Below are 21,075 nucleotides of genomic sequence, written 5' to 3'. Positions count from 1 at the left end.
CTTAAGATTTTACGACGGTTAACACGTCTTGTGAATCCCCTAAATACAAAACTCAATATTACATTTATGAGAATAAATGAGAAACAACGGCGAATATGTGACAAATGTTACTAATAACTTAAAGAATATTTGAGCAACTGATATTCGCAGTAAAAGAGTATGAACAGAATGATTATGTAGCTCCAATTATGTATTTGTGTTTGTATGCATATTTGTGCCGATTGCCTTTCGTTGTTTCTCTCAGCTTGATGCTTCATTCAAATAAGATAATGGCCCGTAGTCATAGTCAAATTAGAATAGAGTTTTATCTATTTAAACATGATTCTAAGATAAACATCATTTTATGTCTGTCATAGTCAACTCAAAATACATTTCATGTCTAAAATGGCATTTCAACTTTAAAATGACTGTTTTTAAGTACCCCATTTTTTGTAGAACACTACCCTCAAGTAGTATCAGGCATTTTTAGACTTCATCCCATTGCAAAAACTTCTGCCAGACACCTCAAAACTCGGTGGTTTCATCCATTATAAAATAAGTGCTGTCTGGCGGCTCTGGGATCTTCGTCTATAAACTGAGAAAGTATGTATCGAGTGTACAGTGGTGTATGTACATACGTACATATGTATTTAGACTCTAAATTTTTGAGTGTGAGTATCAGTTTCAATATTACATGCACTACATACATATTGCAAACCTACTATTTAACTTCTCTGCGTTCAAATTTTCTCTTTTGTTTGTAGGTACTGTTAAATGCAAAACTCAATATTATATGCATTGCATACATATTTCAAATCTACTACTTAGTTTCTTTGCTCTCAAATTTTCTCTTTTGTTTATACCGTTATAATACATTTGGTTTTGCATACATCCTGATGCAATTAGGCAAAAAGAGTTTTGTGTCCCAAATAAATAGACGTATTTTGTGCTATTTCCAAACAAATAATTAAAATAATACAGTTTATATCATAAACTTTATGAAGTGTGAAGTGAAAAAGAAAGATTAATTAATTGGATTTTTGAAGTTTTTGCAGTGTGAAGTGAGTTATCATTACTGTAAGTAAAAATGTAAAATAAAAACGTGGTAGCCATAGAGTATGTTACAGCCCAACCTAATAAAATCGCACGGCGTTCGTTTACCGCACGGACATGAGCGACTTTTTTTGCTTCTAGCCGAAATAAATAAGCGTGCGTTTGTATCTCTGCTTGTGTGCAAACGTCTAATCGAAATGTCACGCAGAACAAAAATTGGAAATCGAGTTAGATTTTTAGGATGTACGTTCAATTTCGGTTGCTTCCATACAAGTTGTATTTGCATGAGACATTTTTGACAGATAACTGGCGGAGTGCGTTTATATTAGGTTGGGCTGTAAGCTTTTATACAACTTCGAAATAAAACGAAACGGAAATTCCACAGGTTTAATTTCGACTTTGCTATACTCCAAGTTTGCATAAAATGCAAATATAGAGCGAAAGAGATTTGTTTTCGCATAAATTAATCGACATCTAAATATTAAATAAATTTTGCTTTATATATTCTTTAATATTTCTATGCAACATGAGCATTAAAGGAAAAGCTTTGGCCAGAGCTTTACTTTCCGTTTAGCCTTATTTTGATAGATTAATCAATAAAATAACATGAAGTTGCACCTAAACCTTAACCATTTTTTTGCAACATTTTTGTTAATAATAACTCAGTTCTTGGTTGTCTGATATTATAAAATTAAATTTAATTCAACTCAATTTAATTTAAAATAAAAGTAAAATGAAACAAAAATAGAAAATAAAATTAATTTAAATAATCTACAATAAAATAAAATGAAACAAAAGTAAACAAAACTAAATAAAATAGAATAAAATGAAAAAAAAAAATATTCAATTATTTAAATGAAATGAAAAGGAAGAAAATATAATATAATAATATAATAAAATAAATTACAATAAAATAAAAAAAAAATAAATAAAAACCCCAATAGAATTTGGTTTTATAAATGCAATATCTCCTAAAATATAAGTTGCCTCTCATTGGGGTTTTCTATTCTGTAATCTGTGTGACCCCATCTGTCCAACACACACAAAAAAATATTCCAAAGCCTGGTGCACTCTCATAAAGTCAACCCAAAAAAATAACACTAGCCGACGCCATGCCAAGTCCTTCTTAAAAAATTTTGATTTGAAAAAGTGCTTCGAATTTTGCACATACGAGGTTTTGCACCCAAAGCAATGGTACCTCAAATGAAAGGTAATTCAATTACCTATCCAATGCAAAAAAAAAATTAGAAATCGGTTCAATAGTTTTTAAGAAATTTTTATTTTAAGTGATGCTTCATATGAATTTTGACCCTTAATAACTTTCGTTTTTGTTGTTTGCCCCGAAAAAAATGTACATATTTATACTCACGTTAACTATATCCTTCGATCCCCATACTCCAATTTTTAATTTTGGAGGTTGCGGTATTCTGCATTTATGCCATAATATTATATAAATATGAAAGTTTGAAGTATACATGATCTATTCGATAAATGCTTTCTGGGTTGAATATATAATAATGGGTTGAATATGTAATAATAAATAAATATAATCTGGACATTAATATCAATACTTAAAGCAAAAGCAATATTTAACGTTCAAATCTCACTTTCTATCGATTTTAAGGATATAAATAAAAATTTTTGAAACCCTTTTTCAATATTATTTTTCCAAATTTTTGCAATATTCGAATTTTGCTACATTGACAAACAATTGATCTTACAAAACCTTTTTATTTCATCAATCTACCTTTACCCATTGATGAGAATTTCGATAAATTGTTAAATACCCCTGGTAAATGCTTCAGTAGTCAATAATCTATATATATAAAATTAAGTGGCAAAACTTCCTGTTCGCATACTCCTCCTAGACGGCTTACCCGATTTCAATGAAATTTTCAGGGGTGATTGGGGTCTGTGTGGAGGGTGCACATAAGAAATTTCATGTGTGTATCTTTGCACGTTTTGCAAAAACAAAAAACAAAAAAAATTAATTCTGTTTGGCTTTACGTGTTTTTTTCGGATTTCTATCATTCCTAGACGGCTTGCCCGATTTCAATGAAATTTTCAGGGGTGATTGGGGTCTGTGTGGAGGGTGCACATAAAATGAAATTTTCAGAAGTGATTGGGGTCTGTGTGGAGGGTGCACATAAGAAATTTAATGTGTGTATCATTGCACGTTTCGCAATTAATTCTGTTTGGCTTTACGCGTTTTTTTGGATTTTTATTATTGTTTTGCCGCAAGATTGGCAGTCCTGCCTTTTACTAATAAATAAACAGAAACAGCTGGCGAATGTTTACAATTATTAAAAAACATTGACAACAATTTAATTTATAATCTTATAACTGGAGTCTACTATCGCACCCTTTCCTCAAACGTATATTAATTCAATATTCAATAACGTATATTTATATAATTTGAAAAAATCTCCCTACTATACAAATATGTACAGCAATATTAACTAACTAGCGAATACCCGGCGTGCTTCGCTGCGCCTTAAAAGTAATTTTGTTTTGTTACTCCCTCTCACAACATTTGAAAATATTAGTTAATATTGCTGTACATATTTGTATAGTAGGGAGATTTTTTCAAATTATATAAATATACGTTATTGAATATTGAATTAATATACGTTTGAGGAAAGGGTGCGATAGTAGACTCCAGTTATAAGATTATAAATTAAATTTCCAAGAGAAAGTCGGTTCTTTACATATTTTCTAATTACCTTCGAAAAAATATTAACTCAAAAAAAAAAATGAACAATGCTTCATAGATCGATTTCTTTTAAATCTAACTTCATAAAGTTCTTTAAAAATATTTTGTAAATGAGGTCATAAGAGCTTAGGGGGAGAGTTACAACACAAAAATACATTTAAGGCGCAGCGAAGCACGCCGGGTAATTGCTAGTGTAAATATAAAATTCAAAAAATATCCATTGTAAGAATATATTTTTATGAAAAAACTGAAATTTTTGTGTTATTTTGTGAATTTATCAAAATTCTAAAACTCCGTATATACTTAAGTTTTTATAAAAAAACGAGGTTTGTGCAGTTATAGAGACTCCAATTCCTGCCTGCGCATCTGCCAAGACAGCTCATTCAGCACACCCAAGTATGAGCAACCATTACCCGGAGCTCCTCAGAAATACTTAGGGCCGGTTGCTCAAAGCCTGATTGACACTAATCACCGATTAACATCGTTATCGACGTTTTCGGCTCCATGCAAATAACATGGTGTCGGTAACGTCGATAACAATGTTTAACCGGGGATTAGTGTCAACCAGGCTTTGAGCAACCGGCCCTTAATATCGATTTGATCAAAGTATAGAATGTCACAAATATGAATCATACACACATACAATAGTAATTGCTATGAATTGCTACCGTATAAATTAAGGACATGCATTTGCTCTGGAACGCAACTTTTACGTAAATTTGGTTTAAGTACTAGCGTTGTCAGTATTTAACAGTTCATTATCTTTTACGGTGTAATATAACCAGTTAAACACTGAATTATGATGATCTGTATTAGTATCTATAGAGAATAATTTGCAATTGTTTACACTTTTGTAATTAATTTCGGTCGCTATTATACAGTCATGTCTTGTGCCACTCTGCCATAGCACGGTTGTTGCTCCCTTTCATACCACAGTAATTTTGTATACAACTCTGAATCAACAAATTTCACGCTCCTTCTCATTATCAACCCAGATCAGATTTTACCCCCGAGGAGTACTCAGAAAGGTTTATTACTGTATATACTGTGGTTCTATTGAAAAATTTCAACAAATTAATTTTCGTGATTGGAATAAAGAAAAATATTTAGGGTGTTCACACAATTGGGATACGATTTGCACCAAATTTTGGCAAATACCCAGTCGTGTGACACTGCCTTTAAACTTGTATTTATACGGATGTTTTTAAAGAATGAACTACAAAAAAACTAACCAAAATTAAATAACAGCAAAAACAATATTTTAAAACTTGTGAAAGTTTGGTGCGGCTATAATTTGTTCGACTACTGTACATAAGTTGACTATGATTACTCGGCCGTGCTATCATAGTAGCACAATGCCAAAAAGCGCATTTTAAAATTTTAAGGCAATAAGCTCATGGGATTATCAATTATATTTTTTGTTGTTTGTGTGAAGTATTTTATTATTATCAGTATTTTTTTTAAATCAATATATGTTGAAATAAAAGTGAAATAAAAATAAATTTTGCGGGTTCTGGCAAAAAAAAATCCTGGCCACGGCCCTGATGATCGCCACTGCGTAGAGCGTCTCGTTTCCTCTTTTCCCTTGAGGGTAGGAGGGTCGTAAACGTTGTAGTAGGAGCAGGGTGCGGTAGGGCGTAGTCCACCTATCCTGGAAGCTCCGAAAACTCCGTTAATATTATACCATGACCAAAAATGGTGTTTGACCACTTGTTTGGACTATTCTTACGAATTCCGTAACGCTTGCGATTTGTTTGGCCGTTAGATCTACCGGAAGAAAGTTCAGTAGGGCATATAGTGCCTTGGATGGTGTTGTTTTCATTGCACAAGTTATGAGTGTGGACGCAATCCTTTCGATATTTTTAAAGTTTACCCCTTTCCCAAGCGTGTCCCACCATATCACTATGTGGTGATAGAGAATTGGTCTATCTACCGCTATGTACAGCCAGTGTATTATTTTGGGTTCCAAGATGAGGGATCTTTTTCCTATTGACCTGCTGCAAGAGTATAGTGCTCCTGTTGCTTTGCGCACTCTATCTGCAATATTGCGACCCCAGTTTAGTTTGGGACCTAGATATTTGGGCTCTTCCTTTACTTCAAGGGCTTCCCTCTAGAGTTATAGCATCGAGGTCGGGTATCTTATGCTTTCTAGTGAAGAGCACTTAGTCCGCATTTTCAGGATTTATTCCCAGTCCTCGCCAGTTGCACCATAGGGATGGTTTATTAAGACATCCTAATTTAAGACATCCTGTTCAAGTTCGTGAAAGAGGCTGTCTACTGCTATGTTCCATAGAAACGGTGAGATTACTCCCCCTTGGGGCTTACCCCTTATCGTGAATCACTTTATTTGCAATTCACATAGTCCTGCGCTTATTTCGCGTCAGGTTAGCATTCGTACAATAAACGAGGTTAATGAGTTGCTTACTAGTGTTGGAAAGCTATCGATAGTGAATACATTCGATTGTTTCGATAGTGATAGTGAAAAATATTCGATACTATCGAAATCTTTCTTACATATGTTGAGATATAACACTAATGCCAGGTTTCACCAATAAATTTTAAAATGTATCAAACTTAAAATTCAAATAGCACAATCTCTTAAAAAAATTATCATTTTTAATTATAACGGCCTGACAAATTTAAAATTGATTGGCGATACTGGGCATAATATTTTGTAAATCGGCAAATTTTATTCCATTTTTTATGGTCCAAGAAATATTTGGCAAGTGATATGACAGATCCCATCGCCTGTAAATTTCTTTGTTTCTTCTTTTACTAAATAAGATAACAACCGCCAGGAAAAAATCTAAGGCTATCTGCACACTTGTCGTCCAATCATAGTTGCGTTATCGTCTCGCCCTGAAATTTTGAGCCGAGCACATGCATTTCAAAGGAGATCAGCACACTTGTCGTTATCGGCTAGTTATCGGCAAATCGTAGAAGATGCAGATACGGATAAGTACGGCACTGTCGTTTGCTAATCGTTGTGCACGCATTGTTTGTTTACATTTTATGGGGAAAAATTAGTGAAAAAGTTAATATGAAAATATTAAAATTGCATAAAAATTAGTATTTTTTGCATAAAATCTGTGGAAATTATTAAAAAGTGGATAACTGCATTAAAATTCAATAAATGTGAGCATTTTAACTATAAAATATGACGAAATTGTAAAAAGTCTCTATGTGCATGCACAAAGCACATTTCAGGAAAAGAGAAGAACAGATAATACTGAAAAATGATGTCTAGATTTGTTGCTGCACAGTCTATATTTTAAAAATTGCAGGTTTTTGTAAATGTTTCGCGAAAGTATCAACCAGGAAAACAGAAAGTACCTGCTCCAAGTGAATTTTTAGACGCCAAATGAATTGAAATATCACAACCGAGTGTGCGAAAGTGTAGTCGTCATGTAATCGTTGCATCATGATTGTGACGATGAAGCAACTATGATTGGACGACCAATGTGCAGAAAGCTTTATTCTTAAATAACCCATTTCATAACTAGAAAAACCATAAAGATTATTTGTATACATAAAAATATATTCTGTAAAACAAAATTGGATCGTGTATTTCAATAACACATTTTATAACAAAAACCATGAAGAACATATTTTATAGTCCCATTCCTACAATGTGAACAATATACAACAATCGATAGTGTTTAGAAAAATTCGATAGTGGCGGCAAAATGAAACCATCTATACTATCGATAGCCCCATCGATAGTTTTCCATCATTATATATATCACCCATTATACGATGTTGAAACCAGAAAAGGCCCCCTGGAGTGGCAGGGCCGTGAACCCGCGTGACGGGGACGCCCGCTCGCAATGGCCATAGGGCAGAATAGCGTCGACGCTACTTAGTAGAAGAGCGCCGACATAGCAGCACCGACGCCGCACATCAGCAGAGCGCCGGCATAGTAGCACCGACGCCGCACATCAGCAGAGCGCCGGCATAGTAGCGCCGACGTCGCATATCAGCAGAGCGCTGACACAGTAGCGCCGACGGCGCCCATCAGCAGAACGCCGACAGAATATCGTTGACCTCACCCAGCAACAGCGCACCGACAGCGTAGTACCGTTAGGAATTTGTACACCGTTAATCGTATTGTGCTTGTAGAAAATAAGAATTACCACATAGAGTACCGTATAGAGTATAAAAATAATGAATTAAAGTACTATTTGCATAAGCCCCACAATATAAATTTATTATAATGGACCCTGGGACTGGCGAGTATACCCCAGCATAGAAATAGAAGCATCGGGACCTTCAGAGAAAAACGCATCGTAACAATATTTTGCATTTAACAGGTCTATTCTGCACGCTACCGAAGATTTTGTAACCGGAAAATTGTATTACCAAAAAATGTTACCAGTTCTTGTCACCGCGATTCTAGGTACGGTACGTTGGTAATGCAGTTAAAATATTCAGCAATTCAGCTATGAAGAATTGTGCAAATCCTGGCATTGCATATTTCACGGGGCAATAATTTGTTACCAGCTTATGAGATGGTAACAAAATTGACCGGTTACAAGAGTATACAGAATGCGAAAAGGGTTTAAAAAACTTTATTTACCGGTTACAAACTTTTTATTACCAAAGCAGAATAGACCTGTAAATCGGCATCAAAAGCTCTATGAACCCCTAACTGGGCTTTTGATAGGCTAGGCTCCCCTGAACCGCCGAATATCGGAAGTACTGGATACTTTTTAAATCGGTACCGAGTATCGATCAATACTTAAAAGTATCAACTCAGCACCTCACTACTGGCAAAGTCAACAAAATCCTGAGGGAAATCCAAACACTAGGAAAGACTTCGATGACATTTTTCTTGACGATAAATTGAAGAACCTCCAATGGCTGTAGGTTTAATACGCCGTAATTGTTTTAACTCTTCATACAGCTAAAATCCATTTATGTCCGAATCCTCTTCAGTTGTGAGAGCGGTGCTCAACTCCCAACAGTAAAAACATGTTATCTTCGATTGAATTTGGAGACTTGTCAAATCGAAATCTGATGTGAAAGATGCAGACTCATCTTGACTTTCGTAATCGAACATATCTTCTTTCTTATTTTGCGAGATGAGCTGGTCAAATGACGAGTCCGTCACTGCAATTTCATAACCAGCTCTTTTGCAAGCTGGACATTTTTTTTTGTTTTTATTGTAAAGTACCAACTTTTATGTTTTATGGCGTGGGTATGCCTAATATGTATAATGGTCTTTCATTGAGTTTCAATTTTCTGAATTTGGTTTACTGAATAAATATATGTATACTATTTAAGCCGAGTAAGTCCCAGTATAATGATAAGATGTTTATTGCAGATTTTCATATTTAAAAGTTTGATGCAATAAAAAATTAAACGCCACATCAAAATTTTAGAAAAAGAAACAATTGAAAACCGCCTAACTGTAGCAACGGTGGCAACTCTTAAAAAAAAAAATAAACGTTCTATTGTCCACTGGTCAAGCTTTTTAATCTGACACTTCATTTTTGAAAATGGAACGAATCGTGCAGATCTCAAGGCACTGACAAAAAATAAAAAATTATTTTATGCATTAGCGAAAAAGGCATTACTTCAGAAAGTGCAAAAAATGAGCAGGTTTCTATTTCTTCTTTTGAAAGCTAAGAGCTCGTACTATTTAATAAAATAATAAAAAATAACCTATTTTTACATATATTTTTTATTAATTCCATTAAAATTTAGCCTTTTTTGAAATGTTTAAAAAAAATCGTTTTTTTGGAACACCGCAAGGACACCCTGTGTTTAATTTTATTCCAAAATTGTAATTCCTGTAATTCTCTACTATCTATATGGAAGCAAGAAACGTCAAACCAACATTTTATTTCAAAGAATATATTTTTTACATTTTTTTCTGTGAAGAGCTTACGGATGGCTATGCTCTTATTGAAATTCTTAGAATAAAATTTGTCGACTTTTGTGACTTCCTGGCGACATATAATTAATTTTTTTAGGGAAATGTCTGTTTAATGCTTTTTAGTGGATAAGTTGTCTTTACAAAAATACCAAACAAGGTCACATTGCAGATAACGAATTTTTGGATTTTTGCCCACTTAGGAGGCACTGTTCGCCGCCGGGAATGCGGAATCTTGTATTATATCATTCTTGTTACCATATAGTGTTTAGTGTTGGACAGTTTTTGCTCTTAAAATTAAGCAAATTATGTCGAGCAAAAACAAAGCTAGGTACTCAAAAACGCGAATATGTGGGTAGATGTGGTAGATGCTGAAAAAAGTGGCAGATCTACCACAATGTGGTAGAAATCCGATCACTGTTGAAAAGGCTTTTCCTTAATCAAGCAAAATATAATGCATTCGGTTGCCGGTCGCGCTAACTACCGCGGTATCAGCCTTCTAAGCATAGGTTACAAGGTCTTATCGAGCGTATTGTATGAAAGACTGAAGCCCACCGTCAATGAACTGATTGGGCCTTATCAGTGTGGCTTTAGACCTGGCAAATCCACCATATACCAGGCATTCACAATACGCCAAATCTTGGAAAAGACCCGCGAAATTAAAGCCGCTTTCGACAGCACTAAAAGGAGTTCCCTATGCGCCGCTATGTCTGAATTTGGCATCCTCTCAAAACTCACACGACTGTGTAAGATGACGTTGAGCAATACCACCAGCTCTGCCAGAATTGGAAAAAAAACCTCTCCGAACCGTTCGCCACCAAACGGGGCTTTAGATAGGGCGACTCTCTTTCATGTGGCTTCTTTTATCTGGTGTTGGAGAAGATAATAAGAGCTGCAGAACTGAACCGCTCAGGAAAAATTTACTACAAGGGCGTGCAATTGCTGGTTTATGCCGATGACATCGATATTATCGGTATCAAAACCGCGAAGTCTGTTCTGCCTTTTCCAAGTTGGATAAGGAAGCAAAGCGAATGGGTCTGGTGGTAAACGAGGACAAGACGAAGTATCTCCAGTCATCAAACAAACACTCAGCACATTCGCGCCTTGGCACCTACGTCACTGTTGACAATTATAATTTCGAGAAAGTAGAGAATTTCGTTTACTTGGGAACCAGCATTAACACCGACAATAATGTTAGCATTGAAATCCAACGCAGAATCACTCTTGCCAACAAGGGCTACTTTGGACTGAGTAGGCAATTCAGCAGGAAAGTCCTCTCTCGGCGTACGAAAACCAGACTCTAAAAGTCACTCATCATGCCCGTGCTGGTATATGGCGCAGAAGCATGGACAATGACAACATCCGATGAGGCGGCTCTTGGAGTATTCGAGAGAAGGATTTTGCGGAAGATTTACGGGCCTTTACGCGTTGGCGACGGCGAGTACTGCAGACGATGGAACGATGAGCTGCATGAGCTTTACAACGACATGGACATAGTGCAGCGAATTAAAATACAGCGGCTCCGCTGGCTTGGTCATGTCGTTCGAATGGACACCGACGCTCCAGCTCTGAAAGTATTCAACTCGGAACCCGCTGGTGGTAGCAGAGGAAGAGGAAGGCCCCCACTGAGATAGAAAGACCAGGTGGAGAAGGACTTGGCTTCACTTGGCATTTCCAATTGGCGCCAGTTGGCACAGAAAAAAAACGACTAGCGTGCTTTGTTGAACCTCTCTGAAGTTGGCAGGACAACTTTTTCTCAAAGCAAAAATTCCTATCGGATAATTTGCCATTAATTATCCGTAAATTATCCGTGAAAAGAATAATTTTGTCGCGGACTTATTTTAAAAAATATCGAAACCAAAAAAAAATGAAATGAAAACCAATTAAGGAAACCAGGTAATAGTTAATTTGCCGTAAATTATCCGTTGTTTATCCGTGAAAAGAATTGTATTGCCGCGGACACATTTTAAAAAATATCGCGTGGAACTTCCGTGGAAGTTAGCAGGGCACCTTCTGAAAACCAATTAAGGAAACCAGCTAAACCCAAAATAACTATCTGATAATTTGTCGTTAATTACCAGTAAATTATCCGTGAAAAGAATAATTTTGCCGCGGACATATTTTAAAAAATATCGCGTGCCCTGCTAACTTCCGTGGACGCCATGAGAGAGAGAGAGAGGAAATGTGTGCGTCTCTCATAGACAAGCCTGAGCAGGAGGGAGTTAGCAAGTGCTTAAAGAGCCCAAACATTAGCTGTCGGAGGCGACGACATAACTGCACGTTTACAAATATATGTACCAGGGTTGTTGCGAATATTCGCATTCGCAACCGCGGAGCTTCCACATTAATTTTAACATGCGCATTCGCTTTCGCATTCGCATTCCGAGTTAAATTTGGCCTAATATTTTTTATTAAGAAATAAACGTCCTATCCGGATAATAAACAAACCGCTTTCCAAATTAAAAAAGTTTGGTATCCAATGAAAGAGAACTTGAATAGCTTTAAAACTGAAATATCTAAAAGAGGAAAGCCACACATTGAAAAATATTTCAATAAAAAATGGTAATTAATTACCATAGAACAAACATTGGGTCAGGTACGTATATACATGAATTTTTTTAGTATTAAGTTATAAAAATATATAAATAGAGGTGGTAACCTTCATTCGTTATTTCTGTTTAAAAGCTATTTCAGTCCTCTTTCATATGATACCAAATTTGTTTAATTTGGATAAGCGGTTTCTTTATTATCCGGATAGGACGTTTATTTCTTAATAAAAAATATTAGGCCAAATTTAACTCGGAAAAAAATAACTGTTATTTTCGGTCTCTGGAATATTGTGCAAGTGACAAGACGCATATCTAACCAGTCACAGAAGAAATCATTAAAAATTAGTTATAAAAACTAAAATCGAAAAACGCTGATGACGTGACAAATTCTGAAACAACCAAAAGGATGAGAATGAAGAATTTTTTCGAAAAAAACGGTGTTTAAACAACGATTGTGCCATGATGCTAGATTGTGAAGATGAAAGTCAGGAGGATATATCCGACATTTGTAGCCCCGATGAAATTCTCAAAAAGTAATTATTGCAATAAAAATAAATAAATATATCTGAAAGTCCTCTCCTGCAGTGTCAATCGAAAAGAATTTACAATTTTGTCAAGTCTCCAGTTTTTCAAGTTTGTCGCCTCGAGCGAGTAGTTGTATAGTGGCGCAGGTTTGATTTACGACCCTTCAAAAAGTTTTTATTAAGTACAATGTTCCAATTTTTAAATTCAAGTACTAAAAAAACATTCAGTCTTATCATGAGTTTAATTTTCCCCGAACCGGTTCACTTTTCACTTTTGGTTTTCATGTACATATTTACTATGGGCGAAATACAAATTTTCGGGTGAATTTTTTTCGAAAGTTAGCAGGGCACGCGATATTTTTTAAAATATGTCCGCGGCAAAATTATTCTTTTCACGGATAATTAACGGCAAATTATCCGATAGGAATTTTTGCTTTGAGAAAAAGTTGTCCTGCCAACTTCAGAGAGATCTTTGTTGAACTCGGCCAAAATCGCTTAGGCGGTTACAAATAAGAAGATGCTCGGTTTCCAGGAAGTCGCCACGACTATATTTGTGGAATGTAAGCGCTGCAAAAACCTATTTTGAAGAGAGATATCGGCAAGGAGACAAAACAACTTGGATACTAGGTATGTTATAAGTGGAATGAGAGCAAAATGTGTTAAACATAACTAAAAATATTTTGTTTAACAGGCGATGCTGGATATCCATTACAGCCGTGTAGTTAATTACCCCATTCCGTTCTCCCGCGGCAGCAAGTCGAGAAAGCGTCTTCAACGAAACGCACAGTAAAGCGCGCAACATAGTCGATTCATCGGTGTTTTGAAAAATAGATTTCGATGCCTGCTAAGTGCTCGCCAACTACATTATTGGCCCAAAAAAGGGGTACAAATAATAAATGTGGTATGCGCATTGCATAACATGTGCATCCACTACAACAATGAATATAATACACCTGATATTATAGATGATGAATATGAATATGTAAATGAAGAGGATGCGCCATCAGAATTTTCCAGAGAAGCGTCAGACATAAGAATGCGAGTTTTGAGATCATTACCTAACTAATGAAAATAATCCCATTACTTTGTACTTCATATTTGATATATAAAAAATATTAAAAAAAGTGAAATAAATTCAATTCTCTACTTAAAACTAAATAAACAAAAGAATTAAGTTCTTTTCTTAAATCTAATAGTTTATACATAAATACTGATATCACAAACATTAGTTCACTTCTTTAGTTCAGTTCTTTTCTTAAATCTAATAGTCTTAAATCCAATAATCTTTAAATTAAAAAAAATTAAAAAATCAGCAATTTGGCATCGAAAATTAAATTAAATTCAGAAATAAAAAATCTTAAAAATAAATAGATTTATTAATTCATTTTTGCTGGCTTTCTTTATCCGCAGTAAGTTTTCCTGCAAATCAAGCTCCCTTCTTTTAAGGGCCTCTATTTCACTATTGTGCCGATTTAACTAACGCAATTTCTCTCTTCATATCATGCATGTTTTCTTGCAATTAGTACATGCGTCGCACATTATCTGCCAGCTTATTTGCAGACTTAGCCTGGCGTTCTAAGAAGGCTAAACTTTTTTGGTAGTAGCTTCGTTTTCGTGTCGTTTTTTTTGCCGGGGGGAACGCCTTTGCACATTGGCACTGTCTGGCTCAGTTGGCATAGGAACGACTGTCGTAGGTTCCACTAACTGTTGGGTGTTGGGTAACCGTCTGTATTGTTACTCACCAAAAGAGACAGCTCCATTGATGCAAGATGTGGAGGTGTACAAACCGGTCAACTCGATCACTTTTCCTGCAACTCGTTGAAATTTGGTGGTCACATTTCCGTTTCCGTTTCTGTTTTCCATTTTTCCTATTACAAAATTTTTTTCTATATAGTTGAGTAGTTTAAACGAACAATAATATAAAAATTTGCTGTGATTTGTACATAAATTCTTTTAGCAGTCAATTTTTCTAGTCGCCAGTTTTTAACTTGTTTAATCGAAAAATAGCGATTTTTTGCGATGCAAAATAGGCTGGAACCGCAATTTGAGCTATATTAGCTGTCAAGACAGTTCACTCACTTTATCCGCTTCATTTTATTCATCGCTAAAATCTGCAACAAAATGAATCAAAAATGGAGATTTTTAGAGATGCGTTTTTAACATAGAGTCGCCAAAATCGCTAAAAATTGCTAAAATTCATTTAGCATTTTTTGGCGATGAAGTTTTAGCGTTAGCGAAAGTTGGAATTCGGCTGCTGGTCTCTGATTTACTGGCGGAAAGCTTTCTTTTTATATATTACTTATAGTCGAGCCATACCTAGAAATAGTATTAATGTAAGGAAAACAATGATAAATAAATTTTGTGCTCTTAAAATTTTATCCTCACCTGTTGCCAGCTGGATACATCTTTTATTGGTGGGCCTAAGCTGTTTAGCTGCTGAGCGACGCTTTCCCAAAACTCCACCACATCCTCTTTAGCTCCTTTTGCAAAGCCGCGAGCAATGTCCGTCCTTTCGCTCATGCATTCCACCATTTTTACAACGCTTTTATCAACTTGCAATTTTGTATGTCCAGACCACCATTTTATACTATAAATATAGCAAAGGTATTTATGGCAAATCTAGTCTAGATATCAACCTCGTCGTAGGTATCATACCAAATACATACAATTAGAAAAACTCTAGAGGTAGATGTTGCCTCGCAAGAAGAAGTTACAAATATGCACTACATACGCTACAGCGGAAATGGACGACACGCCATTTCTTTAAATGAAATTAATTGCTGCTATATGTATGTACATATGTAGGCATATACTAAATGTGAGCACAACATTTTGCTTGCGTAGTCTTCTGTTCTCTTTTCACTTTAAGTTGAATTATTTTAGTATATATTGCAAAATTTTATACAGACAAGACTAAAAGGTAGAAAATAAATTTAATGTAATATATGTATGTATGTGGGTACATTAATAACGACCGCTTAAAATCGATCTCAGATTTGTACTTTCGCTGTAGAAATTTTAGGTCTCTGTTATGTATGTAGTTTGAATATTGTCAATTAAATCTAATGCTTTGTATTTCATGCGCTCCACGTTTTTCGTTTTCAATCTCATAAATTGTTTATAATGACTTGCTAAAATTCCAAAATCAAAAGTTATCAAAACAAATTCTATGGGACTGAGATATATTATTATTACAACGTTTTTATCAACTTGCAAAGTTGTATGTCCAGACCGCTTTGAATGTTGTATGTCCAGACCACCATTTATACTAGCTGCATTTTTTTTGTAAGCGAGCGACAAAAGAACGCTCAACTCGGGTAAAATTTCCTTTTAGCTACTTAAGGAACCCTTTTGGTAGCTGGCAGGAAAATGTGATTAGTTTAACGGGATTTAGATACAAAAACCAATTTAAATGAGTAATTATGCGAGGTATTTTCGTAATATATATACTCTTTTAAAATATAAGTCACGTATAAAACGAAGCGAAAATTTCCCTCTCCACTTTCCCATTAACAATTCACAATAGAGCAGTTTTTTCGCTTACCAACAATAGCCTTCAAGTCGCGTATTTTTTAACCGACCTGGCTGAGCTCGGATAAATAGCCGAGTTTGTGTTGTTGCTTTGCGTGTATTTCGTCATTTAATCGAGTGTTCTTTTGTAGTTCGGTTGCAAAAGAATGCACCTTCTATAAATGTAGCAAAGCTATTTATCGAAAATTCTAGATATCAACCTAGTCTAGATATCAACCTCGTTGTAGGCATCATATCAAGGAGATACAATTAGAAGACTCTAGATGTCGCCCCGCCAGAAGAAGTTAAATATTGCGCCTAAACATATGCACTATTGATATACGTCACAGCGGAAATTAACGACACGCCATTTCTTTAAATGAAATAAACTGCTGCTATATGTAAAGTGACGGGCAAAACTGTAACATGGTGTAACACTTTTTACTTCAGTCATCGCTATCTTTCCAAGTTCTAACGACTTTCATACTTTTGTTGTACGTTATTATTGGTGCACCTGTACTTCCTCTCTCATAATGATTTGAAGTCAATCCAACAACAATAATAAAACCAGCAGACAAAAATGTAAATTAAGGCAGATGTTACAGTTTTGCACTCATATATTTTTAAGAACTTATTAACAATTTTAACGAGAAAAAAGAACTACTAACACAATGTTCAGTACCCTTTTGCTTGTTTTAGTTTCTGGGTGCGATTTGGCATACCTTATTTTTATCTCTGTAAAACTTCTGGAGGTATGTCCTCCATATATCCTTAGTTTGCTTTCACAGCTCATGTACTCGATTTTACGGACTTTGATACTTATTAAGCTGTGCTTTTAGTTGATTTCGCAAATTCTCGTTACGCATAATGCGTACTAACGGACCAACAAAATTTTTTAAAAACAACCCCAAACAATTACTGACCGACCACTGTGATTCACAGTTTGCCTTACATGATGCGCATGGGCTTAATTTGGGTCTTTGATCCAATACCATGCCCGGCCATCTGATTGAAAGCAATTAATTGAGTCTTGTCAGACCAAATAACCTTCAATTGAAACTTAAAAATATGTTTTTTATTGCATTCTGAAAGGCCTAACATATCCCAATAGGCAACGGTCCGATTTTCGGGCGACACAGCAAAATGCTACCACTCTCGCACATATATTTTGGTCAAATTATCTTTTGTCTTCTTTTATGATGCCTTTGCGCCAATTCGGCAATTCGTCGCCTCGCTGTCTACTGATTTGCATTAAAGTTTAATACCTTAAGCGCTTCTGTAATAGTGGCTGCATCGCTACTTGCTGCTAAGTTCACAAGATATTGGACCATAATATTTTTTGATAGACTTCCTTTGCCCTTGGGAACACTTTAGGCTATATTTTTGATCAATCTAAATATTTTCAAGTAGCAAACTCCACAATTTTTTGCCACTTTCCTGCGGTCCCGCCTTTGCACAGTAAATCTATTATTTACATTTATGGTTCCTGATTAACTATATTATTTACTGGTGATTACTTCTTCAATAAATTACAATACAGAAAAAAGTCATCTGACTTCGAACTAAGTAAAAAATAACTGTAAAATGCGAAACTGAGAGTGAGTGCAAAACTGTAACATTTGGCTTTATTTACATTTTTGTCTGCTGGGTTTTTTTATTGTTGTTGTATTGACTTCAAATCGTTATGAGAGAGGAAGTAGGGATGTACCAACAAGAATGTACAACAAAAGGATGAAAGTCGTCAGAACTTGGAAACATAGCGGGGGTAGTGTTACACCATGTTACAGTTTTGCTCGTCACTGTATGTATGTACATATGTATGTTTATACTAAATGTGAGCAAACAACATTCTGCTTGTATAGTTTTCTGTTCTCTTTCACTGCAAGTTTAATTGTTTTAATATCTATTGCAAAATTTTGTACAGACAAGACTAAAAAGTAGAAAATAAATAAAATAAAATAAAATAAAAAACTTTTTAATATACAACGCTTTTATAAATGGACTAAAAAGTAGAAAATAATATTTCCCAGTCCCACAGAATTTGTTTTGATAACTTTTGATTTTGAAATTTTAGCAAAAGTCATTATAAACAATTAATGACATTGAAAATGAAAAGCGTGGGGCGCATGTAATACACTTGAATTGATATGAAAAGTAACATATGTATGTATGTGGGCATATGAATAACGACCGCTTAAAATCGATCTCTATTTTGTACTGTTCGCTGTAGAATGTTATGTAGTTTGACTATTGTCAATGAAATCGAATGGTTTGTACTGCATGTGCTCCACGTTTTTCGTTTTGAATGTCATTAATTGTTTATAATGACTTTTGCTAAAATGTCAAAATCAAAAGTTATCAAAACAAATTCTGTGGGACTGAGAAATATTTGGGTGGTTCACAAGGTGTCGTACGTGTCGTATTGTCGTATGTTGTAAAGTTTTTAACGGCTAAATAAATGTTTAGAGGACTTGAAATCACCACCAACTATTTTTTAACGGTGTGAAATTTCATAATAAAACTTTTGTGTTAGTTTGCGAATTCCTTAAATATAGTTTTAGCCGTTTAAAGTTTATGACATACAACAGTACGACAGTATACAACACCTTGTGAGCTCCCTAATTATTTTATACTTTTTAGTCCATTTATAAAAGCGTTGTATATTAAAAAGTTTTTATTTTATTTTATTTATTAAAATATATACTGGCTATGTAAGTAGAATCATGTTTGCGTAAAATGATCTTCCTAGGTGGCGCCAAAGTTGAGATATTTCGAAAAACCGTATTTATGGTCCGATTTGGTTCGAATTTGGCATATGTAGTTGAAACATAATAAGTCATAGATTTCCAACAAATTCACCCTGAATTGGCGCTGAAGTCAAAATATAAAGTATATTCTACATAAAATACATGTTTTATTTGCGTTAAAAATTCATTTAAAAGCAATATTAACAAAAATATAACGATGGAAATTTATGTCACGTGACGCTACGTCACGAGAATACCATTCCTGCAAATTGACGTGATGGTCACTTATAGTAATTTATTGAACAGCGAAAACTGATTTTGGCGAAGTTTGAGTACCTACTGCAATTAAGCAAATGGTGGTAGAACCTTCCACATAGCATTAAATTAAAGCTTGAACTTTCGACTACAGTCCCTGAAAGTACCATTCTTGCACGTTGACCCTAGATTAACTTATAGTCATTTATTAAACAGCCAAAACTGATTTTGACACAATTTTTTATTTTATTTTTTTCATTAGCACAATTTTGAAGTATTCTTTGATTGTTGAATAAATGACTATAAGTGACTATCAGGGGAATGTGCTGGGATGGTCTGGGGTAGTAGTCGCAGCTTTAATTTAAGCGTAAGTGGAAGAATCTATTCTTTGCGAGAGCTTTTTAAATATTGCAAAAAAACGCGAGTTTTTGACACTTTGACCAAGCTTTTCTCAAAATGTGGAGCTGGTGGAAACTTTATACTTACGAATTCGCAATCAGCACAAAAAAGTCTATCAAAACCAGCTTTAACATTTGCTGCATCAAAATCAGTGTTGCCCTATTCTATCAATGTTATAAGTTTATAAATTGAATAATAAACAAGCTTCAATTCAAGTATACAACAAAGGTGGCCCGGTATAAATGTAAGTTCGATATTTAAGTATGTAATACAAAAATTCAATGGATAAATATTAATTCAACACTTAGGACCAAATTCACAGTGAGCGCTGCTGCCATTCAATAGGATGGAAAAGTGTTCCCTACATAATTCAATTACTTTCTAAACATCGATCACTAGTTGGTTATTCTTACAGGAATCGTCCTGGTCTTGAAACCTTCCGTAAGACGCATAACAGTAGTTTTCCAGGGTTTTTCATGTCACTCAATTTACCGGACTTAAATTTAACGGGAAATGCTAGAATTGGTTGGTTTGCAAAGTTTACGAGTCGGGCAATCCATTTGATGATTGTCAATCTTTCCTTCCGGTGATAAAAGTGGCAAGAAGAAATATGTCCTTGAATTATTTAAAAGGCCTCTAGAAAAGTCTCATGGACACGGATTTTCCCATACATTGGCATTAAAGAGATAGTACCCATCAATTCAATCAAGCCTTTTCTTAAAGCCACGAATAAATAAAAAAAAATTGCAAAAACCCAAAGTAGCCAAGTATTTATTTTCACCCCTTTTCATCGGAATTTATAATTCTTAAATATTAGGCCAAAAAGAAGCTGCTCCGATGCCTACAGTTAAAATTATAAGACCGGCTCTTGAAGAAAATAATGTGGTATTGAAATGATCTGTGGTGAATATACTTAATTAGTTATTTACATGTTTGTACACATGTGTATATTATGTTTCAACTATTTTTAATGTTTTTTTTGCCCTTCTGTTAAAAATATAGAATGTCCAAGAGAAAACCACGCAACAAAAAAAAAAACAAGAAAGCACGGAGCAGAAAAAATGTGGTGTCTGCAAGTGGGTCCTGGGCAGCCTTGTATTGATCACAGTGATTGCTAGTGTGTTGATCTACGACACGAATGTAAACGGGAAAGGTGTGTTTGAACGTTCAACTACCGGGAAAGTATTGAAGAATGCCGGAGTGTTACCGCATGTGAAGAATGCTTGGTACATGTCGATGGGAGCTGCAGCACGTGGTTACAAATGGGCCGAACTCCATGTGCTACCATACGCGAAGCCTGCTGGCCAGCTGGTGTGTGATATCTTCAGATTGTCACGCAATGCCGCCTTTAATATATATGGTGTGTTCTCAGATTTTGTAACGTCTAAACTACCTGTTGCTGCGAACTTTGTAAGTAATTGTATTTTATGCTAATTTATGCACATTTGTAAGAATTTACGGCAACATCCCA

The 21,075-nt window shown here is 35.0% G+C and overlaps 1 protein-coding gene across 4 annotated transcripts in view; it reads left to right on the top strand.

Moving 5' to 3' along the window:
• LOC118749572 overlaps window positions 1-21,075 on the top strand; it is a 220,739-nt gene that overhangs the window by 131,412 nt on the left and 68,252 nt on the right. For all 4 annotated transcript variants that reach the window (XM_036484376.1, XM_036484375.1, XM_036484374.1 and 1 more), the window contains one exon: window positions 20,607-21,014. In XM_036484376.1, the coding sequence (XP_036340269.1) occupies window positions 20,607-21,014 (408 nt within the window). The remainder of the gene's footprint in view (window positions 1-20,606; window positions 21,015-21,075) is intronic.

This window comes from Rhagoletis pomonella, unplaced genomic scaffold (genome assembly GCF_013731165.1).
Source record: "Rhagoletis pomonella isolate Grant_MI unplaced genomic scaffold, Rhpom_1.0 Rhpom_scaffold_00020, whole genome shotgun sequence".
NCBI classification, from domain to species: Eukaryota; Metazoa; Arthropoda; class Insecta; order Diptera; family Tephritidae; genus Rhagoletis; species Rhagoletis pomonella.
This window is presented reverse-complemented; position numbering and strand designations above follow the sequence as displayed.